Source organism: Rhyacophila brunnea, unplaced genomic scaffold (assembly GCF_057557595.1).
Source record: "Rhyacophila brunnea isolate RB1 unplaced genomic scaffold, BYU_Rbru_1.0 scaffold_18, whole genome shotgun sequence".
Taxonomy (NCBI): Eukaryota; Metazoa; Arthropoda; class Insecta; order Trichoptera; family Rhyacophilidae; genus Rhyacophila; species Rhyacophila brunnea.
Genome location: NW_028232837.1, coordinates 22807242 through 22833375, shown reverse-complemented (window position 1 = coordinate 22833375; position 26134 = coordinate 22807242). Strand labels below are relative to the sequence as shown.

The 26134-nt window shown below is 33.4% G+C and overlaps 2 protein-coding genes across 2 annotated transcripts in view; one reads left to right on the top strand and one right to left on the bottom strand.

Moving 5' to 3' along the window:
• LOC147073325 (uncharacterized) overlaps nucleotides 1-26134 on the bottom strand; it is a 571070-nt gene that overhangs the window by 418702 nt on the left and 126234 nt on the right. The window lies entirely within an intron of this gene.
• LOC147073326 (uncharacterized) lies at nucleotides 3990-4577 on the top strand. The gene has a single exon (XM_085945633.1). It carries the CDS (start codon nucleotides 3990-3992, stop codon nucleotides 4575-4577), a length of 588 nt encoding a protein of 195 aa, XP_085801759.1.

The window sequence follows — 26134 nt, the reverse complement described above, 5'->3', positions numbered from 1 at the left end:
ACTGTCTGGGAGTAATCACTGATCCAATTATTTTTGATATTCTCCAATGGCAACACCGCTGGTGTGTGCGACGGTCAACTAACTTAATGATTGACACGATTTAAATTGAATTTCAAACACGATATGAAATTCTGCTTATGAAATACGTATCGTTTGTTGTCACAAAGCCGTATTAGCAAAGTTGAGGTGCTAATCTATTGTGTGCGCAGTTTGTAAACCCGTGGATTATCGGTCATTCTATCCAGTGGCGTGCTGTGGAGTAAAAATAACTGAGATTAAATATATAAAATTTCTCACTATCTGAAAGAAACATAATATCAACACTTTGGTTTCTAAATTCTGTTCGCTTTAAAACAGTGTAAATTAATTAACGTTTAACTTCGCTTGTATTACTTCTTATTTAATGCAAAATTCAGTAACACAAACATCGGTACCATACAAAACCTCGATTCGATATAAATAAAAAAGTTTTTAAGCCAGACACGTTTTTATTTTTTTGAATAATCGATATTTTTGTAAATTAAATATAAAATACATTAAAATTACGAACCATTAAAAATATCTGATACCTTAGAAAGAACTTATACAGAGTAAATTTTTCTATTAAAACTGAGCATAAAATAATATATTATAATAATTTAATTAGACCATTTAATGAACACACATTTTACAACGGATTTTTTAATTAAAAAATACATGTAAACGTTTTTAGACACATATTGATTAATAAGAACACAAAAGTGACTGAATAATTTAAAAAAAAATAATCAATAGTTTTGAATATAATTGAAGACACAAGTGGATGAATGTGCTATGTTACGTTTTATGACAAAGTCTTTTTATTGCGTGGATGAAAGTGTTATGTACCCATCTTTCATATGGATATATGAAACATCTTAAAATGTTCATTGGTCTGGCTTTACGGCAAGGGATGAAGGGACTATGTTACTTTATTTTTTTTTAGTTTTATTTTGTAATTTTCTTTAGTGGATAAAGGAGTCATGTACACGTTTTTATAAATAAATTACCCATTTGAAGATTATAACAAACTATTTCTGACGTTAGTAATATTGTGTGATCCTTAGTTATCACTTGAATACATCACTAGTTAAATTATCCTCAACTGAAAAAAATACACCAAAAAAACTTTGACCTCAATTTACTCAAAACTTTGACTTTGTAACATAACTCCTTCATCCACTCGTGTCTTCAATTTATTAAAAATAGAAAAAGTGGCGATAAAAAATACAATAAATCGAGTTTTAGTAAAAAGGGTTTCAAGTGTTTTTGACCGTATTTCATGATAGTTGGATTTTCTGTTGAAAGCAATAATTGTCTGTTAACCTGATTATGCCATAAGCGTGTAGACGCACAAATCCGGCCATAAAAATTGAGCGTGTATACACGCTGTACTTTACACTCATACTAACCTCGGTCGATTGTTTTAAATAATTTAATATATTTTACACACACTACCTTCTTTTAGAATCAGAGTGAAATACTTACAGCGCATTGTAACATTATTTATTCACGTACCTTTGAATAAATGCGTTATGAACATAATGGCAACACTTTGCCACAGAAATTTAGCATCGTTGACGTGCAAGACTGGAGCGGAATATATATTTACGTTGGTATTCAGGTGATCGATTCGGTCGGTATCAGTGTTGCCAACCGTACTATAATTATAGTATTTGTACTACAATTTTCGACTGCGTACTATGTATGATATAAAACAGGTATAGTACGCCCAAAATACTATAATTTTGAGAAATCGGAAAAAAAGTTGCTAATAGAAGAAAAACAATGCCAAAATAATCTGTGAGCAGCAAAAAAAATAATCCCCATGTCTAAAAAAAGGTGACGTTAATTACTTAACACAGCGATTTCTAAGCTGGTAGGCGCGGAGTGTTGCAAAGGGAGGCGCGAAATGTTTAACACAATTAATGTAGCCACAGGTTTACAGTTTGCAAATGCATAGTTTATAAAACGGCCGCTAGTTATAAACTACACAAAAAAACAACTTTCTGCAAATATGGAGACTAATTTTATAATCCCTCACTTTTATACTATTGTGAAGCGCAATAGCTTTCTCGTAAAAAAATGAAATAAAAGGGTCAAAATCATAATGTTGAAAATTGAGGCAAATTTATTTAGGAACGATAATTTTGTTGTTAAACTTGTCTATTTGGTTGAAACTTTAAAAAATTTGAGTGAATAAATTAATCCAAGGACCGCTAATGCATTCACTGATTTAAAGCAACAAAGTGAAGGCATTCAAGTTCGAGAAAAAAGTTCGCCATGTCTCCACTTTTAAATGATTACTACGCCAGATATATTGAAGCAAACAAAAATCTATTTACTGAGTTCTTGGTTAGTTTGCTATGCACTTGTCACATTATTTTATTAATAGCAAAAAAAGTAGCCTGCGGCGCTGCTTTGTTTCGAATATATTAAATATGTGGTTGAAAAATCCTGACCCGGAGGGGGTCCGCTTCAGGATGTGGAGTCCATGATAGAATGCATTTGTCAATGAACGAAGATTAATTTGGATTGACTACTATTGAAATTGATTATGCTAATAAACAAGAACATTCGTCAAAAACTAATGTAATATAAGTAGTAAAACCTTGTTTATTTTTTTTTCATTTTTGTATTCGTAAGTAGGTACAGTGTTGACCATTTAAAAAGGTGTTTGTATTATTTAATGAAATAAGGGGGGGCGCCTAGGTTAGATTTTTTTAAAGGGAGGCGTAGTAACATAAACTTTCATGGATATTTTGTCTAAAAAAAAGAAGACGTTAATTACCCCACGTTTAATTTTTTGAAAATGCAGAAAATTATTGGTCTCTCAACGCGTACTATATTTTTTGCCAAAATACTATAATTTTGAAGGCACTGTACTATAATTCCACTTTCAAAATATGGCAACACTGGTCGGTATCGATCGGGAGTAGATATCCAGACAGCAACGAGTGAAGTCGTGTTTGCACAAGACTTTTGTGCCGGCTTCGGACGACTGGCCAACAATGGAGACCATCTTTTCCGGTATTTGTACATGTATCATATTTTGCTGTGTTAGGGTTCTAACTTCTTTTATTATCTCTTAATAATTCCCCACAGAAACATATTTCTCGTAGTTAATAGGCCTGGCATTGCTCATTTACAATTGTTACACTTTTAGTATATTGGTGGTTTGTACCACGTGTCATTTGCTATTCTTGTTTAATAAACCTATGATTTTGGACTTGGCTCCTACCTAAAACTAATCTTTTTATTCAATTTCATTTTGCCTTGATTTGTTGCCCAGTGTAAGGCACACTCCGTTGGAGAAATCTAGGCAATGGCGCCCTTAACTCTTTGCTTTAGATAACCATTTTCTTAAAGGTGTACTGGAAGCTAGATGACGATGTGAACGTATTCAACTGTTCTCACGACCCCAACAATAATAAGTATGTTTGTTTCCTACAGGGGGTTTTCATTTGCTTAACCATTTTATCTTTGATCTGAGCTAGACCGGATGTTAACTAGAATGGTAGGGTAGTATTGTACTTTATACTTTTACTATACATAACCCGCATATCGTTACAGCATTACAAGACATCCTTTATGATATACCTAACTACTTTTAATATATTTGCAACAAAAAAATATGGTTATAAGTTTAATTCGTGGCCCACTGGGTACTGGGGCCTTTTATTTGTTTACCCACCTAAATTTTTTCCACAATACTATATGCCGGTATTATTTTTTTCCATTTTTTTAAAAACAAATTTTAAAAATTATATTGTATATTTTATTAGTATAATTTTGAATGATCTGTTTTAATTTATCTATCTATATTGTACTTACAGCTCAGCAAAAGATACCAGATTCTGCTTTTGCAAGTGTATGCGCCCACTCAAAACTCACCTGATGAAGAAGTGGAGGAGGTATATGAAGAAATCAGTACGTTGAAAAATAAACGGAAATGTCATTTCACTATCATCATGGGGGACTTTAATGCACGAATCGGATCTCAACACCAGGATGATGTAGCGGTCGGGCACTTCGGACATGGCACCAGGGATGGCCGAGGAGACATGTTAGTGGAGTTTGCGGAAAACCACAATCTCTACATCATGAACTCATTCTTCAAAAAGAAGCCTTCCCGAAAATGGACATGGCGAAGCCCAGCAAAACGAACTAGCGAAATCGACTACATCCTCACCGACAAGAAGGATATTTTTCTAGACTGCACAGTCATTAACAGATTTGATACTGGCAGCGACCACCGAATGGTAAGGTGTAAAGTACGATTTAACATCAAACGTGAGAGATCCAAACTGATGCAGAAGCCCAGAGTCCGCAGAGGTTTGAGAAGCAGAGTCGAATTCCAACAAGAGCTGGAGAACAGGCTAGCGGCTTTACAGGCTGAAAATGATCCCATCTCCCTACAAAACACCGATGCAATAACAAAAATCATTATAGAATCTTCGGAAGAGACAGTTGCTGCTGTAGTTGAACGAGTAAGCAAACTTTCAAAGGAAACGTTGGATCTTATGAAGCTGCGTAGGAGTACGAAAAGCGAGCAATAAGTTGCAAATGATCTCGAGTACTCCACGCTGTGCAAAACTCTACGTAAAAACGTACGAGAAGATCTTTGTAAGTTCAATATGAACCTTGTAGAATCAATTTTTGCGTCAGGAAGGAGCTTACATAAGAACAAGCAGCATCTGTCAATAGGGAGATGGCAGATCACGACACTAAAAGCGCAAGATGGAAGTATCGTGCGTAACTGGGATCATCTACTGGACACTGTTGTAGAGTTTTACAGCGCTCTATACAAAGATGATACTGACATCAATTCAGATCTTCCGGTGAACGGAGAATATGGAGATCCTCTTCCCGAGGTTACTACCACAGAGGTGGAATATGCTATAATGTGCATGAAGAGTGGGAAAGCCCCGGGAGAAGATGGGCTGACTATCGATGTTCTCAAACTGGCCGGGAGGACGGTGAGCGAAGTGCTCGCACGTCTGTTCACGTCTTGTCTGCACGAAGAGAACATCCCAGAGTCATGGAAAAATGCCTCCATTATTATTCTCCATAAGAAAGGAGACACTGAAGATCTGAAAAACTATCGACCTATTAGTCTACTGCCAATTCTGTATAAGGTTTTCACGAAAATACTCTCAAACCGTCTCGAAACAATTCTAGACGAGAACCAACCAAGAGAGCAAACCGGATTCAGAAGAGGCTACAGTACTATGGATCATATACAGGTCGTCAGAGAAATCATAGAGCGCTACCAGGAATACAAACTGCCATTATATATTGGTTTTATAGACTATGAAAAGGCGTTTGATTCCATCAAAAAATTCTCAATTATAGACGCCCTTAGCAACCAAGGAATTTCCAGACGCTACATAAATATATTGAACAGTATATACAGTGATGCCACAGCATGCGTGAAACTCCACAAACGGTCGTGTAAATTCCCCATTAACAAAGGTGTCCGGCAAGGTGATACCATTTCACCTAAACTAATCACCGCTACTCTTGAGGACTTATTTAGGAAACTTGATTGGGAGGAAAAAGGTGTTCCAATTAACGGAGAGCACCTCAGTCACCTGCGCTTTGCAGATGATATTGTTATACTCTCCCAAGACCCGAAAGACCTCCAAGGTAGAATGCAAGAACTCGCGGATGTCAGTCAAACGGTCGGTCTAAAGATAAATGTCTCAAAGACAAAAGTGGTGAGGAACTGTTTTTCGGACCCTGCGATTATCTGTATTTCTGGCACCCAACTCGAGCAAGTCAGCAGCTATATCTATTTCGGACAGCAGGTGTCCATAGACGGAAGCATGCACGATGAAATTGCTCGAAGAACAAAGCTGGGATGGAGTGCTTTCGGATGTCTGAATAGTATCTTCAAGAGTGACCTACCATTATGTCTTAAGCGTAGGTTGTTCAACCAATGTGTGCTACCCGTGCTCACGTATGGCTGCGAGACGTGGACCCTCAACACGAGAGATGTCCAAAAGTTAAGAGTCACACAGCGATGCATGGAGAGGTGCATGTTGGGCATCACCCGAAAGGACCGTAAGATAAACGAATGGGTTAGGAAGCAGACAAGAGTACGCGATATAATAGACGTTGCCAAACAGCTGAAATGGAGATGGGCGGGGCACATTGCTCGCCGAAAGGACGGCCGCTGGACAAATGCCGTCATCCAATGGTACCCAAGGGGTACGAAACGGCCACAGGGTCGCCCTAAAAGCCGCTGGATTGACGAACCAAAAGCTTGGGGAGGCCTTCATCCAGCAGTGGATTGACCCCGGCTGATGATGATGATATTGTACTTGAAATGTAAATGTCGCATATTGGCCTCCACAGACTTTACCGTTCGGCATATATTATAATCGTATGACTATGTGTTCATTCTTATACAATAACCTTTAAGTTTTTCATAATAATAAATAATTTATTATTTTCATAAAATTGGGCGCCCTTGCTTATGCAAAGTGTCGCCTGTCAGTGATTCCCAAAGCCAATATTTATTCGGAAGTTTCAATTGAATAACATTTCAAACATAACAACAGTTAGCAGTAACAAGCCAATGGTTTCGAAGTTTAAACAAAATTTTATAACAAATAAAATAAATTGAAACTTTAAACGCCCGACAATAACACCCGTCAGCGACAGGCTTACGCGGGTAAATTATATTAATAAAAATAATACGTATTCACATTGGGCAATGGTTTGAAACTTTTATATATCTAATTTATTTATATTTGGTATCGACTAACAATATTTGAAACATTTTAGGGGGAGTGTAATAGTTATTACTATATGACAATGATACTGGGTCCCAGACCATGTATCTATATTTTCTAAGGGATCATCAATAAAAACATATTAAATTGAAATATTTATCGACTTCAAAATTCATGTTTAATCGATGTCTCGATAGTTATGAATAACATAATATCGACTATCATGTTTACGTTTATTTTTTCAGAGTATACTAAGTAATCAGTGATATTTGATATTCAGGAAATAGATTAATCTCTATGAAGTATGGACAACCAGTGCATATATTCTATACACAAGCTATGTATATGCTATCGGCGGTTATTGAGGTTAGTTTATCATATTAATGTATTATAGTTGTTACAATAAGCCGTAAAGCTCGATCTAATAGTTAAGCCGGCTCGCACATCATAACTCGCCTTGTGTGCCTGACGGCCATAAATTAAAACCTTCGAGACTGCCGGCGAATATTGCACGATCACAACCTCGCACATCTGCCTAGCGCTGCTAGCTCTAGCTCTACTAAACGCAGCGACAGTCTGGAGAGAAATGGCCGATTCGCCCGATTCTGCAGCTGTGTGCATGCGCGGAGTCGATATTGGCCGGACATCGACATGCAGGCTTTGGCCAATGCAACTAGACGAATGTCGCAGGGTCGCAGAGTTGCAGTTGCATCGGCCAATCTGCGAAACTCCATTTGATAACGTTTGTTTCTTGGTTTAGGATGACATCACATCGACGAATTTGTCGTAAGACGCATGCGGCGAGTTCTGATGTGCGAGCCCTCTAACACAGCCAAGAGAGGTGCTGTTGAAACATAGCACTTGTTGACAGTTCAAAAGGTTAACTTATTCTAACAAGTAACCACCTCAATACTTAAATATGATAAGCTACCCTCGATAGTCGCCGATAGTAACCTTGTGTATAGAATAGATGCGTAGTTCCAGTTTTTCAAGCAACGAGAAATATTATATTATATTCAGAAACAAAAACAGCGACAGTGAAAAAGATAAAAGTTAGCATGTAAGTGACTGCAAACAGTATCATTTTTAACAGTAAATAAACAGATACTAGTAAAATGATATCAAATGTAATGCTTGATAATTTAAAAGTAAAATAAAATCCTCGACATTTAAACATTGAAAATTTTATCTTTGATTGCAATCCTTAGTTTTCATAGTGCGGTCGTTGTAGTCTAGTGCATAAGACTCGGCCGGGGGTTCTGGGTTTGATTCCTGGTAATGTCATGAATTTTTCAAGATTTTTGCAAAGTGTTTTATACTTTGGTCGAATCCAAATCAGCAACACCCGGTTGGCAGGTAAACGAATTATTTTCAATATAGCATTTTTCTTTTAGCATCAAGTAGAACAGTTTGCATGACGAAGGCATATAGAAAAAACTTTCTGAAAGCCTGGGTATTTATGTGATTTTCATTGCTACTACTATAAAATAGAAGAACAACTTAATCTTAAAACTGCGTAGATTGCAATTTCTTCTACTTCGCACGAATTTCAGAATTTAAATTTAAATATTGTTATAAATATTATTAACGACTGCTCTTACATGAAGTCTATTGCATCGTTTTTTCTCGCTCGGCGTCGCTCTAGCTACGTAATATTTTCTGGCAAAACTATCAAACTTCACGCTTATGTGGTATGTTTAAACATACTATTACAATATTGACGCTGGGTCTCATAGCCTATTGTGGGAATGGGACAACTGGACGCCAGGACAATTGGACGCCGCACTGTCATAGACTCGTATACAGAATGTAGACGAGGAATTTTAATCAGTTTATTTATACTACTTAGTAGTTTTAACTCATTTTACTCTTAACATAATGTTTTTTTTATTGCGGATTGAGAATTATCATGACTAAGGGTTTATAGGACAAAAAGAGGAATGAGTGGATAAGGAAGCAGACAAGGGTTTGCGATGTAATAGAGTTTATTAAAAGCCTTAAATGGAGATGGGCTGGACACATAGCTTGAAGAAGAGACAATCGTTGGATAAATCTAGTCATCCAGTGGTATCCAAGAAGTACAAAACGTCCACAAGGTAGACCTAGACGCCGCTGGATCGATGAAATGATAAAGTTCTGCGGAAGTACGTGGCAACACAATGCACAGGACCGAGAGAAGTGAAAGAGGCCTTCATCCAGCAGTGGATAGATTCAGACTGATGATGATGATGAAGGCTTTATATAAAATAAATAATTCTTTTTTCGTTGAAACTTAAACATTATGCACGATTAAATCATTATTTACGTATGCATATTTAAATTCTCACCAACTTTTAAATCATAATATAATAATTTAAATATAAATAATACTATTAAATATATTTTTTAAAAGTACCTATAAGTACCTAACGTCTATTTAATTTCGAATTGCATGGCGTCCAATTGTCCCAGCGCCAAATCGTCCTAGACCCGCCTATTGTAGTGTTAAAAAAATTACAAATATATATAATATATAGTTTTCAAAAAAAAAATCATGCGTAGAAATCTGTTTAATTTTATCATTCTAATTAATTTAGTTTCTATGATACACGGCAGTATAAATTTAATGCTATTTTTCGCGGTACTAAATAACACTAGTGATAAATTATGTAGAACACGCTATTTTGGCACGGTAAGTTTTCTATGAACCACGATTTCAACACCCCATGACTACACATAAAAAACCTATATCGTTTGTATAAAAACGTAACAGTTTTGCGTAATACCTCCGCATTACGATTTTATTGGTAGTTCCTGTCAATAAACGTATTCTAATTTTAAATTTTCCAGTCATAGATATTAGATACAGATTGTAAAAAATCTAATCCAATTTTTATATATCGACTTTTATTTTATTCTAAAGATTCGCCCACACCCATTCTAATATTTTATTTTTATATACTTATTTCAATATACCTATTCTACTTTTATAATGTTTATGTCTAAACTTTAAAAATACGTATCTTCACGGCCTTTTTCCAGATCAATAAACACACGTCTGTTTAAAAGCACTACATTTGAACAGGGCCTACGTTGGTATGCGTTATTTATAGAAACATTGTATATATATAAATTGTATCGAACAAATCCAGGACACTTCTCTATGTCCAATCCATTAAATTTCCTTATCCCTGCCACTGTGACTTTATCTTACTTTACTTTACTTCGAATGAGAAAACTTTCATTGAAGTATTTGCTCTCCCCCTGGTATCCCGACGGATTTAAATTTAATGTCTTTTAAGATATATTTGAACTGGTCTAACATTGGGAATCTCTGACCACTTTGATTTTCTTTGAAACTATTGGCGGCGTCTTTGGAATAAGCAAATGGTTCTACAACTTTAGAACAAATAAAATACGCGAAAAGAAAACCTATCCTGCAAGATAACTAATGGGCACTTACAAAATAAATATTCAAGGCATTGGAGAGGCTTTTACAGAACCATATTATTGGAAAAATATGCCCCTAGAACATGAGATAGATTTGTTTACTTATAACTATAATATAAAAAAATACTACAAAAAACGTAATAGCAATTTGATAAATAGATGTAAATTTAATTAAAAATTGTAAATGCTAGAGATTTTTAAAACTAAATAGAACTAGTATTTAGCGAAGGCGAAAGGAGAAGGCCGTGAAATTTTATTGTAGTTTAATATACAAAATACCTTTAAGAACTATACCAAACGTAACTATCGAGAGAGTTGCTGACTAGTTCCGAAAAGTTTGAACCATGTGGTGCTATCTCTCATATTTTGTGTGAAAAGGAAGGCCATCGATGAGCTAGACAGGGAGAATTTTTATACACCATACTTGCACCACTGGATCAGACCTTAGCTCACTTCAAGTATCGTCCTGTACCTAATCGATTTTATTTAAATTATAAACTTTATCAAGTACATACGGCGTAGATACGGCCCAGCGGCTAATGCGTCAGCTTATAATGTCGTGGGTCCCAGATTCAAATCCTGGGTCTGGGAAATACATAAGTAATGTTTTTCAATGTGTTTTTGGAGTCAGAGTATGGACCTAATAGGTTGAGCAAGTGGCTAACATCCATTTCTCGTAAAAAAATTTTTTTTTTTAATACAAACTTCCACTCTGTGGAGGCCCATATGATCTTCTTAGGATCGGACATTTGGATTTAAATAATAACTGTATCATACTATCTTCCTTTTCTTCAATAAATACCGTTTTCCGCAACAACTTTTGAAACCACCCTACTTTAAACTCTTGATCAAGACACGCCAAAACCCAAAGGTTAATGTCTCGTTCCAATCCTTATTACGAGGTTTGTGTATCAAAAAACTGTTAGAAAACACAAATATTGTTTTTTAATTAATTTATTTTGAATTCAATAGACAAGATTAAAGAATTCAACATTCATTATTGTACATCTACAATTCGGAATAACCTCAGATGTTGGATGGTGTTGGATAATGGATGGGTAACATAGAGTTTTTTTGTAATCTTTCCTAATATGTATATTTCTATGATTGTTTCAAATTACCTACATATTGTGTTCAAAATACATTTAAAATTAATAATCACGTGATGGGTTCGTAATCCGAAATAGTCATTAATATTGCAATGTCGAAACTATCTCCCGCCATTAATATGTAATTCTATCACATAATATGAGTCAGTTCTCATAATATATCTACATATTTTTAAAACAATGATAAATAATACTTATTCATTAAAACTTTAAAACGTTAACCAATTAATGCAAAATAATGAAAAGACAAATATGTTGAGGAAAACATTTTTTTTATGAAAATGAAGCATCAAAAGGATTAACATAGGAGAATTATTATGCTAACTTCAAGTTATTTCGTATTACAAACATATTTTTCTTATTGTTTTTTTTTTTGCCTTGCGCTATAAATCACCCCATTGGGTCTTGGTCTCTTCTAGTATCTGTCAAAGTACGTTCTTATATTTATTTTTAGGTCCACAGGTACTGAAATAACATTAGTAGTATTAAAAGTTACTTTTAAAGTTAACAATAATTGGATAGATTTGCAAAAAAACAGTACTTAGGTACATAAGAATGTAACCAATGCATGACTACAAATACACGATGCTATTTTCTATTTTAAAAATAAAGCTGCCTAGGCAGAGAACATTAATTTCTCTATGATTAAATGTTACCCAATATTGTGGACTTCATATTATAACAACATAAAATAGCTATATAATAAATTATAATAGGTCAAAGCTAAAACATCGACCAAATTACAAAAACAAAAGACCACGTTGAATTTGAATTTGGAATTTTAATTATTTTCTGTGTTGCCTGAATAAAATAATTTCCCCGAACTAAATTCGAATCATATGGAATCGCTCGTTTGCATAATTTTATTATGTCGGGTACCCATTTAATTGATCAGAATTGATGCCAGAATTATAGTTAATTTAAACATGAACTGACAATGCTTTGCCACGGTATATCAATCACAATTATACTACTCCGCCTAACAAAGTTTTCTGCTAATTAAGATTATTATAGCTGTGATAGTAGGTAAAAGGTAAATTTGAAGGTAGGGACGAAGATAGGTGGAAGAGATAAGATTGAAGAAGCCGCAATATCAAACGAAACGCTCCGACTAAGATAAGAACTTGTATGAAAACATGATTGCCGGGTACAGAATTATTTATAAATATAATATTCTAAGGTTTTGGACTAATGAAGAGAAAGTTTATCAAACTCTTCATATTATGATAACACTCGATGCTATTCTGGAACCAATACGCTTAAGTTGGTAACTATAATAAAGTAAATATTGTCTGTACTGGCTCTGTCTTTGTGAATAAAATATAAATTGCGGACGGCTATTAACGAATATTTTGTTTCAGACATTTGCCGACGTACTTACTATTATCTGTTATTAATTGTATTTTTTTTTTTTAATTTTCAACCTGCAAACAAATCCTACTACTTCAAAGAAACTAAAGTAAAGTAAAAACCCTCATCAGGTGTATAATGACCTATATGTCGGAGAGCAGCTGAAACGTCATCTGACCTATTCGAAATCATGTTAGGAGTCAAACAAGGATGTGTACTTGAGCCCTTTTTTATCATCATAATGGATTTCAGAATGCGCAAGATGATAATACTCCTACATTGTGATGACGCAACAGAAATCAAGAAGAAGTTGAAAAGGCTCACCGCAAACTCGAACCATGTGGTTACTTGTAAATTTTACGTATTACATTTCACCGTAGCACAGTTAACCGTGAACTTTCTAATCGGAAAGAGCTAATGAAAAAAATACGCGTTGTTCTGTATTTCTAATTTGTTCATATTTTCTACTATCTTTTCCTTGTATTTTGGTAGTTTTTATTACGTATTTTGTAAGTGTTTTGGGTACAAGTCTGTTAAAAGGAAGTCAGGCGGAAACTACCCCAATTTTCATAGCCGATTTTGACAAAATTCATGAATTTAAGAATGAAAACCTAACCTTACCTAACAAATAATTCAGTATATCGGCTTTTTTAAAAAAAAAAAATGCCGCTGGCTTCCTTTAAACCAGGGGGAGGCAAACTTTTTGGATGGAGGGCCAAATTCAAGAATTCAAAATGAGAGGCGGGCCACAAGTAAAATACCATTTTTAGATATACACTATTTATTATCACGAAAAATAAACATTACAAAAAAATTAATGAGAAGAATGAAAAGAACTGTTGTACATTTTTATAAATTCATGTGTTAATTTTGTGGTTGATATTCTCAAAACTGCTTCTAAATGGGCATCGGAGATATTTGATCGTAAAGAATTTTTATTGAGGTTCATGATCGAAAATGTTTGTTCACATAATATATAGGTTGATCCAAAAAATAACGAACATATTTCTTTCATCGAACACGAATCTTTAAGTTGGTCGAATTTGTCTGAATTAAGGGCATTGTAAAATTTGGGGATTTCTTCACGACGATGCAATTCTCTTAAATCAGTGTCACACTGCAGATCAATAATTTCAAGTTGTAGCTCTCTCGATACACTATCAATACCTATTGATATACATACAATATCGACATCCAGAGCGAGATTACAATCCGAAATTTCTTTCCATTCATTCCCAATCGATGTTCAACGTAGAAAATAGTGGTTACATAGTGTGAGACGAAACGCAAGGAAAACGTACTGAGATAATACATTTACGAAACAACGAATTCTTCAAATTTTAATCTATTGTCAATATTTTTTTAAAAAAATATAAAAAAGTTATTCGTAATCAGAAGTACAATTAATGATGTCGGGCCGCAAAAAAATACCCGGCGGGCCGCACTTTGCTCCCCTCTGCTTTAAACCAACAAGAACCGTGTTTTATTTAAACATGAATTTTATCTCAGTACTATTCGACCCAAAGAGGTTGGACGGTCTTTAATGTGCGACCATATATTTCCGATATGACATTTCACGGTAAAGTGGGATACGACTATCTGCATACGCACAAATTTTCGGACACGGAACCATGTAGGTCTTCATCTGAATGCAGCAATGATCAAAAAATAGTCCATGTGCAGTGCTGCATGCATTGACACCGATACTCATCTGCGGGTTTCCTATCTGCATGTCGTTTTGGTGACCAGGTTCAAATACTTAGCTGCCACAATTGCCGACGATAGTAGTCTTTATAGATAACTTGGAATCCGCATGGAGATCAAGACTATATTATTATATGCATTAAGTTATTTACTAATCGCTTAGGCTTGCCCATACAAAGCTGAATTTCATTTATGACGTTATGCATGTTTGTTTTTTTATATATTTTGATACGTCGAATAGGCTTGAATAATCGATATATTCCATGGTTGTTAGCTAGATATCACTGCATAATTTAAATAAGCACACGTCTAAATATGATTTCTAGTTATTTCTGAGTTATTAAATTCTCGTAATTAAATGATTTATTTAAATGTTACAAGTTAAGTAGTTGTTTACTATTGAGTCTTCGCTAGTGGTATTTTTAATTTAACCTCTAGATAATTGCTTAGTAAGGAGTCTCCGCCACTGATATGACTTAGCCGTTTCTGTTTTGCTGTCAGGTTTACATACAATATGCTTAGTTTGGACCATGATAATATTATAATTTATCAATATGTTGGTAGCCATAGTTATAGCGGTTATAAGATAATACATTGAAGAAGCCGCAAAAGCATAATGCTTTACCTAAGATAACAACTTCTATGAAAACAGTACTGTCGGCCATATTATAGTTTATGTCAGCGTTTCCCAAATAGGTTCTGTGAGGTAAAATTAATGGTTCCGCGAAAATTGTTGATTAAGACATGATTTTGAAGAAGGGATTGTAGCAGACCGGCTAAAGGATATTTAATTTCAATTATACAATATGATATATAACTGAGCGTTCCAAATTATTGATTTAATTAAAAATCAACCGTTACAGTCACGATTATATATCAGATTCCTGTAACCCAGATCTCGATTATAATATTATTTATTAAATATTCATTTTTCACTTACAATCAGTCAGTACCTATATATAATATGATTTCGTAATGTTATGAGATAGCGGACCTGCAATTTCATAACATTATGAATTAATATTATTTCATACTAATTTCAACATATTATTTCATAGTGCGCCGGTCGATAAATAGCGTGTCAGAATCGATTGAACATCTCACTCTTTTATAAAAGTTTCCGTAAAAGACACGTCGCACCGAATTATCGATATATTTATTATATTGCATCGATTATACCCTTGTAGTTATTTGAAACAGTAAATAAACTCTCGCCTCTATCAATCACGAACAACTACTATAGTCTTTCATCTGCAATACCTATCCTCCGCCGAAGAAAGAATACTTTAATTATGCCATATTGGGTATTATGTAGAGATATGGATAATTTGGGAATGGGACAACTGGACGCCAGGACAATTGGACGCCGCACTGTCGTAGACACGTATACAGAACGTAGACGAGGAATTTTAATCAGTTTCTATCTACTACTTAGTAGTTTTAATTCATTTTACGCTTAACATAATGTTTTTTATTGCGGATTGAGAATTACCATGCCTAAGGTTTTATATGAAAATAAAAAACTCTTTTCGCTGGAACTTGAACATATGCACGATTAAATCATTATTTACGCGTGCATATTTAAATTCTCACTAACTATTAAATCAGAATATAATAATTTAAATATAAATAATAATATGAAATATTTTTTTTAAAAGTACCCATAAGTACCTAACGTGTATTTATTTTCGAATTGCATGGCGTCCAGTTGTCCGGCGCCGAATCGTCCTTGACCCGGATAATTTACCCTTGAAATGGACCGGAGGGCACCGGAGGGCACCGGAAATGACCTCTGATTCTTGAAATACTTGAAATTATCGCACTATCTCGTGGAAAAATAAAATGTTGCGTTCTGTTTGCTTATTTATGAAAAAAGTAATTAAATTTATTTAATTTAAATAATATTTATATTACTTTTAAAGTTTAATACAAAACTTGTCAAATTCGTGGTAAAAAAAATGTATGACATATCGTAAGCCCCAAAAAATCAATACAATTTTTTATCATATACAGAAAATTAGATAATAATATATATTTGTAAAATTTTCCTTTTCGAGTGCCGAAGATAATAATTACCATTTGTCCCTTTTTTCATTTAAAAATCCGTTAGCATTACGATGTAAATTCCTTGTTAGAATGTTTGGAGCATGGCAACAGCTGTTGTTGACATTTATTCCGGCTGAATTTCTCGTGGTTTTCCAGAGTTGCATATCTCACCAATATATTTCCGAATTTAAAAAAATATATCTATAAAGTACTCAGAGGAGAGTATAAAAAATATAAAAAGGTTCTGTGATTAAAATTAATTGGAAACACTGGTCTAGGTATAGTCTACGATAAGATAACCAGGCGTCCCGCGGATAAATGCGGGACATAATTTGTTTTTTCAACATTTGGTCCCATTATCCCGATAAAGGTTTTTGGGACACATGTATTAATATTTCATGATATAATTTAGAATATTTCTAATGTTGCAACACCGAATCAGTATAAAGTATGTGTATTGCAAGCAACAAACTACACTATAAGTGTTAGAACTACATTGAGCAAGTCCCAGCAGATCCGAAGTACCCGAGCCAAATGGAGCCCATTTTTAGATGCAAACAAATAATACATTTAATCAATATATTTTATTTCGGCGTAAGAAAGATATTTATATGACAGAACGGTAGATTCTTAGTTCAGCAGATGGTCGCTAAGGCATCCACAGCTATGAAAATATTATGAGTCTATATTATTAATTTCCATTAAATTCATACAAAGGAAACATAAAAATTGTTTTTATATTTAAAAAAAACGCATAATATACAAATGAGCGCAATAGAATTGATATTGTCCAAAGATGTTGAAAACCTTCTTCTATAGAGATGCCGCCTAAATGTATGCAACATTTTAGCAAAAAAACTGGTTTACTGATTAAGTTAGACTTCGCATTGCGGGTTTATTTGCAAATAACTTCACAATACTATCAAGTATTATATTTATTTCCCAATTTTCAAGTTGCATAAGAAAACAATCCGTCACGACAAGTAGATAAGTAGCCAGTAATACTACATTTCGGCATTATTATTATTTAGTTGAAATAATTACAAGATAAAAAGAACTTTTTATATACCACGTTTTTAAATTTTCTGTTAAATCATATAAACTTGACAATTCTATGTATTGCTATGTATGTATGTATTAGGACAAATAAGGCAACAAATTATTTTTTTGCTATTTTGCAACAAACAAACAAATATAGAATACTGAAATGTCGTTTTCAATTCTATAGTAACGCACGTTTATATTAATAATTTAGTTGCTAGGACCAACCCCTTAGCAACCAATAATAGTGGATTGGATTACGGATTTCTTCCGAAATAAATTTTCATACAAAACAGAATTAACTGAAATTGAATTAAATTCTACTTAAAGATGGCTAAAAGTATTTTAAAATGCATTGGCATCGTGTTCTGATATATTCAAATGTCTAGCTAGTCGGGAAGTTAGTTAAAAATCGATTGCAATATTTGTACCGGACAAATAAGAATACGACATAATAAAAACGTTGTGAAAATGGTAGTTTTTGTCAAGCTAAAAGAATGTCTAGCGACTATTGTTAAAATATACATGAAATTTGAACCGTGTTTTTATGAAAACCAAACTAAAAATAATTTATTGTTTTACAGTTAATAATTAAATCGTGACACAGCTAACATGTTTGTAATTTATTAATACGTCGTACATATAGCTATTACAGTAATATCATTGTAAAGATATTGGCTGCGCTTTTTAAAGATGGCTAAAAGTATTTAAAAATATATTGGCATCGTGTTCTGATATATTCTAGAAGTTTCAAATGTCTAGCTAGTCAGGAAGTTAGTTAAAAATCGATTGCAAGATTTGTACTGGATAAACAACCACCGGACAAACAAGAATACCAGCTAAGAAAAACGTGGTAAAAATTTGTAAAATTTGTGTCTATTAAGTTATAACTAACTCCATTAGAGTAAAGGATCACAATGAACATAAATGGCCGCCATATTATGTGAATTAGAAAATCAGAATGGCAAATTAGCGATGTTGTTATTAGTGGTATTTACCAACTTTACAATGCTTCACGCGATTGCTAAATAATTTCATTTCTCCTTCGATTTATTGCCAAATTCGTTGATATTTTATCACAATAGAGAAATATGTAGGTATATTATAGAACTTAGATACTATATGCGCCTACTAGATGGCAGCAATTTGCCTACACGGTATAGACTTAAACAGCGCTTTTCGGTTTGCGCGAGCTTCGGTTTTCCCGTCCATACACACCGTCTTCCCGATACAAACCGGTTTGCGCAGGTAAGCTTGTCGTAAAGCACGAGCGTCTAGTCGGCGCTAAAGTAGTAAATAACATTAATATGTTTCAAAAAATAGTAATTGTTATAAGAGGACAAGTAAATTATAAATCAAGGAAAATATCTGTACCTCAGAGGCAGACGGATGCAATTCCGTTTTTGGGGAAAACGAGTTTTTTTAAGAATCGTCATGCTAAAAGCTTTATCTATTAGTGGCAGAGAGATAAAAGTCCTAGTCCAAGATATACATAGCATAAAGATGCAAATGCCATACCTACCTTAGAAGCAGAAGGATGCAAATCCAATAATCCACTATGATAAAATTCTCTCAAACCGTCTGCAATATGTACTAGACGAGAACCAGCCAGGAGAACGAGCTTTAGAGGAGGGTACAGCACTATGGACCATATTATTCAAGTCATCAGAGAAATCAGAGCGCTAACAGGAATACAAGCTGCCGCTATCCATGAGGTTTATAGACTATGAGAAAGCGTTCAATTCCATTAAGAAATTTTCAATACTCGATGCACTCAGAAATCAAGGAATCCCCGGGCGCTATATAAATATTTTCAATAATATATACAGTAGCGCAACAACATCTCCATAAACCTTCGCGCATTTCCTATCAGCAAAGGAGTCCGACAAGGTGATACAATCTCACCTAAACTATTTACAGCTACATTTGAAGACTTATTTAGACAACTTGACTGGAATGACACGGGTCCCCATAAATGGAGAATACGTGAGTCATCTACGCTTTCCCGATGACAATAAATAGTAGTTTGCAAGACTCAGAAGACCTCCAAAGTAGAATGCAGGAACTCGCTGGAGTAAGCAACAAAGTTGGCTTGAAAATAAATGTGTCAAAGAAGAAAGTCATGTTCAACTGCTTTGCGGGCCAAAAAGAGATCCTCATCAATGGCATTCAGCTCGAACAGGTAAAAAACTACATCTATCTGGCGCAATAAGTGTCTATAGATGGATGTATATTGATGGATGGAGGTACAGATATTAACTATTACAATTAATGCCTCAAAAAATGCGACAATACAATTATATCTCCATCAAAAATGTCCCGTATTCGCATTTCCCAAATCTGCTCTCCCTAGTCTAAGGGTGAAAGCTCAGAGGTTATGATGGCGTAGCACAGTATGGAAACGTGAAAATTGAGCAAACTTAGTATTGCCGTCTCTAGAAAACGTTATGTGGGTAGTTAGTTAAGTACATATTCTCTGAAATCGTATTACTGCGACATCAGAAAAAGTCTGTGTATTATATTATTATACACACGTTAACGTATAAAACAAAAGAACTGTTAGTAGTCTTGTCTACTTGGTTATTAATTGAGATTTTCACTTGTCAGACTTCTACTGTAATTGAATAAATGATATACTGTATGTAAGTAATTTGATAAAAATAGTAGATACTATATCGTGATTTTTATTTTGTTATTGAAATAATGGAGATACCTAACAATTTTATTATTTTTAACTGTTTCAAAATGATGCATGTATTGTCAATAACTATTATAATTTAAGATTCTAAATGTTTTTATAACCCCGTGTTTACTATCAAGATTCTTTTAAAGACTTTGGCATGTAAAAAGTGGTGAAGGGTGGAGGTAAGCTGTTAACATTCGACATAATAGTGCACGCAAAACTTTGTCAGTCAAACTTATTTGTTTTCATTGAACTAATAATACAATTGGCAGGCGGTGCTGGTTAGTTTTTAAAATTCAATTAAACACTGAAAAGGAAAACCATAATCGTATAAGTATGCTATGGGCTATCCGATAAAATAGTGCACACTTTTTCAGTAATACATTTGTTGTTGTTTTTTAATTCATTAAGCCCTGCCGAAGAAACACAAACCATAATCGATATCATAATTCATAATCATAATTGATAAATGAATATTTTTCGACTATTATCTACGATGGCTTGGATTAGGCGGGTATTAGTTGAATTTTAAAATCTAACAAACACTATCTACATATTTTAGACGTAGTTCAATGAAAACAAATACGTTTGACTGATAAAGTTTAGTGTGCACTATTTATGTCGGATCTTGACAGCCTACTTAAACCCTTCGCCACGGATTGTTATACAATACCTTTTGTTGATTTTGTTGATCCAAATTCAAAATAAAAGTCTACCGGCTGAGAAAAATTGAAAACAAATCGTCTACCCGTATTGGGTATTGCTGATTTTAATTCGGCCCAGAGCCCATAAGACTGCACTTTTCAAAAACCTTTGAAATTTGTTGCGCAATATGGTCATTCTGACAACTGTTTTATATTATTCATTGTGAACTGTTTTTCTTAAACCGCGAATTTTGTTTGTAGTTTTTCAATGGAATAAATGTAATATAGAAACTGAATATCTGAGCTTTTGATATATTTGATATTTGATATACAGCCTAGCTTAAATGATGGAATGAAATATTGTGTATTGATTTAATAATTGAAATAATAATAATAATAATTTTATTGTTCGTAAGCATAATACGTTATAAACAAATCAGGCAAACACCTGGTGCCATCTGTATATTCATGTTAGTAATATCATAACATTTTAATCAAAAGCTTTTCCCTTTACTTAGGTTAGGATACCTTTGACATTATACATCAAAAGTCACTAAAAGCTCTCACATGGACAGTGAAAGATGCGGGTCTCGATCCCCACTTGGTTTACCATTTTATAAGTTTTGATTATTTTTGAGGTTTTAAAAATGATCTATTTTCAATGTTTCATATGCAAATATGTTTTGATATAATATATTATTATGTTATCGCAATAAAATGATTTCCATGCGAGTCACATAAAAAATTGGTAATAATTATACGAACACACTTAAAGACCGCAAAATAAAATTAGCAGCAACATCAAAATGATTAATATTGAAGTAAATGGCATCACCAAACCACACTCGGTATTAATCGGGCGTATCACGGTACCCCACGTTTGGCTGTAAAGCATGTTTTTATATCTCAAAGGATGTTATCCAAAACTAAGGTCGCCTTGCACTAAAATGTTCTTTTTGAACTGAATTTACAATACTCTAAGGGTACCCATGGGAGAGAGGGAAATTAAAAATTGTACTAAATATCAAAAGTTATTACAACATACATAACAACGCAAACATGGACCCTTTAAACTAATCCACCCCGCACCACACTTGGTTTTAATCGAGCCCTACGTTTGTATATTAAGCATCAGCAGTTGTTTACGCCTGGAAATGTCTCATTAGCAGATACCCAAGACTGAGATGACCACGCTCTCAAGTGATATTAATACTAGTATCATGCATTAATAACTGGCCATTGCAGATGGTTTTTAAATACTCTAAAATATGTTAACGCCATACACTAATCGCAAAATGAATTGTACCAAAACGTATGGTCGTCCACTGCACGATATAATAATATGATTTTTTTTAAATACCTTGAGCAGGGACAAAAATATTGATCAAAATACATTCGTTTTGTAATGCAAATTTTATTATTACAATTACAATCAAACGCGTGAATTAGTGATGCAGATTGACATCCGGCATATGAGTATAATATGCTTCACACAACTCTGGTACTCACAAAAAATGTAAGGAGCCTAGCGAGTAAAATATTTCAATATTATGATCTATTTTAGAAATGAATTAATATATAAAATACCCCTTTCAATTCTTTAATACTTATATCATAATATAGTAAGTCTAGAAACCATAATGTTAATTATTCGCAATAAATAAAATAGAATCTCAAACCATGCGATGTTTTGTATTTCATAAAAGTTTCCTGTTAACTAATCTAGTCTACACAGCTACCATATAACTAATGATACAAACAACTTATATAACGCTTAGACATCTCAGAATAATACTTATTTTGAACTACATAAATGGTGATTGAAAGTAAATTTTACATCACAGAACACATCGATCTTGTTGCCCTCAGAACCTCTGCTCAAGACATTATTTGTGTCTGGAAACAATACGGACTGTTTTATCTCATATCTCAACAATATACATAGTACTAAATACATACAGAGAGATATCGTACAGCATTGAATACAACTGAATGAAGCTGTGTTTAATACTTTGACTGATGTAACATCTTCAACTGGGGATAATATTGCGTTGTAATATAATATTAACCTGTATCAACCAAGATAAGGATAATAATATACCTACATATAGGTATATTATATTAGTTTAAAGCAGGGGCGGCTTTACCTTAAGTGATCATAGGGACCATCCCCACATCGTTATCATGTCAAAAATATACGTCCGATATTTTTATCAATATCATAATATACCTACTTAATTACACGATTAAATGAGCTATTTAATCTATTTTATCCATCTAAACCCGTCGCAATTTTAAAGAGATATTTATTATTATTATACAAATAAATAAAGCAATGATTGTAAATTATGTAATAACAAAATAATGATTACACGGTATTAAAATATTAAATTAAATTCGCCCTATTTCACGATGACATAAATATTTACAATTTAAGAAAGCTGTGGCGTTTATTTTTCTCTGACCTGGTGTCACCCAGTCCCATCTCGTCGCCGCGGTATAAAGTTCTACAAAATATGTGAATGCATTAGCGTTAGTATACGCATACTGGGGAGCGAATCAGATGACCCCCATGTGAGTAAAAATGCTCGCTGTATGCCGTTGTTCAAAACTTATAATAGTAAGTCTATAATAATTATTATTATTAATTAAGTTAATATTTTTAAGTACGCTTTTTAGGTGTGATTAAGTACCTAACGACTCAGATAATCATATTATTTTACTTAGCCTGGTACATAATGTATAATATGAGAAAGTAGGTAGGTGTGTATATTTAATAATTAATAACTAAACCCCATAGAAAGCCGTCGAGCCGCCACTGGTTTTAAGGTTGCTAAGCAACCGACATGAAGTCTCAGTAAGTTAGATGGAAGCCTTTTGATTTGCCTTATTAGGTATTATGACCTTTTAGTGGTATTAGTTAATTGCTGTAATATAATATTGTTTAATTCGTTTTGTATCCAATTTCTAGGTACTATGCTTGGTTCATAAGGTACTTTAATATAACGACATACTAACTTTTAATATATTATATAATATATAATTTAATTTAATTCATATATAATTTATTTAATTTAATATATTATATATAATAATAGATATTTGAATATATGTGCTAGAAAAACCAGCAGGTCAAACAATTAATTAACAAATCAATTTGTAGAATACGTATGATATTAGAAAATTTTACAAAACTGATCACACCATTTTTAATTCGATGTGTACTTAATTTAGCCATTTTTAATTCAGTTTTTGTAATTTCGTAGATATAAACATGCAACATAAGCGTAAAGTTCGGTAGCTTTGACAGAAAATATGACGTAGTTAGAGCGACGCCAAGCGAGAAAAAATGAAGCAATGGGCTTTATGTAAGAGCAGTCAGAAATAATAAAGGTAACCATAATTAAATTTACTCTACGCAATTCGTGCGAAATCACAATCTGCGCAATTTCAAGGTTAAGTTGTCACTGTATAGTCGATGGTATAATAAAATAAATGGTTGAGTGTAACAATCATGTAGTGTTAAATAATACTCATGAATATCATAACGTAGCATGTAAAGGTGCATGTTGGGCATAACGAAAAAGGACCCCAAAATAAATCGATGAATAAGGAAGCAGACAAGAGTACGCGATGTGATAGGGGTTGCTAAGTAGATGAAATGATAATGGGCTGGACATAATATGGCCCGGTGCCATAATGCCGTCATTCAGTGGCGAAGGGTGGATGTAGGCTGATAATGATGGCCATAAATAGTGTACACTAAGCTTTGTCAGTTATACGTTTTTGTTTTCGTTCAAATAAGACTATAATTTCCGGATTCAATTAAACCCTGCGAAACCAAGCCATAATAAACAACAGTCTAAAATATAATATTCTTAATCCAACGAATAGTTGTATATATTGTATATATGTGTATATATGTATATATGTATATTGTTCAAGTATAAATGAAAAAAATGTGTGCACAGTTTTGTCATATCGCCCAAAATATACTAAAACTATTATGGTTTGATAAATTAAAGTATTAGTTCAATAAAAACAAATATTAAGGGCGGACGTGCTCAGCGTGGGTCAAAATGGAGCTTTTATTCTATTTTCAAAGCATGATCCTGGACATTCCTTAAACGTTGTAGATAATCTATTTACATAATTTTAAAGCCTTATTATCCTTTATATTTATTTTAAACATTTGATGACTGCATAAAGTATTTTTATTACATAAAACAGTATTCTTTTAACCTCTCGCTCTAATTTTTTAGAATATAGTCATATTTCAGCACATAAATGTGCAGTGGTGTTAAGATTTTTTACATTTATTAATTTTTAAACGTATTTATAAAACTATTAGTATAATTTATGTCGACATTATTATAGTGAAATATTTACGATAATACATTATATTAGTTGCTTTTTCAGCATTTGTAGACACTAAGTCAAAAAAAAGGAACAGGCTTTTGGATGTGGAACCGCATCTCAGATTAAAATTAACAACCAGGAAACCAAATTATCTGTCTCAACATAAACAATATCAACCTTCTCATTGATTATAATAAATGTTATTTATAATATAACTTTTATTAATATTTTACTATGAATAAATGTAATTGTTCGTTTATTATTATTATATTTATGTACTAAAAAAGGTTATTATAGTATATGCATTTTTTTTGACGATGGGTACTCAGTGTTACGAAAATTATAGGGGGGGTACACAGATGTCGAAAGTTTGGGAAACACTGCATCTACTGGTATATAATATACAATATCCGCAGGCATCTCTGATAGTATTCAAATAAATCATTTTCCTTTTGATATGGGTAGCTGAAATTGAAAAATGAAGCTTCTAGATACTAGAAACTAGAAAACACTGATTGTTGTTTGCGTAGAACCAATAATACGCAAAGTGATGATAAAACTTGTTCTCAGTTCTGTAATAATTTTGTAACTATTATACACAGTTCCTCGTCTGCTTGAAACTTGTCTGGGAAAGTTTCTTGCGTAACAAAGGTCGTATTGATACGAAGCAGTCTATTTGTTTTAACGTTCTCTTTAAGATATAAAAATGTAGTTTTTGGCGCGTCTCCAAGAAATCATAGCGTTTTATGATTGGACGAGATTTTGGCGGGAGTATCAACCAAGAATAATAATAATTGAGGTACCTACTGGACTGATAAAAGTGTTCCAGTTGCCAGGTTGAGTAAACTAAAATAAAATGCTATTGTGAATTAAATGGACAATCGCCGTCAATTTGGCGCCGCTTGTCAATGGTAAAAAATCTTTATTTGTATTTCTAGACATTTCTTAAAACCCTAAAAATTTACCTACATATGTAAAAAAATAGGTGTATAATATTTAATATAAGTTTGG

Excerpts from the sequence above, each read along its gene's own strand:
- LOC147073326 (XM_085945633.1), top strand. The coding sequence starts at position 3,990 with ATGGGGGACTTTAATGCACGAATCGGATCTCAACACCAGGATGATGTA.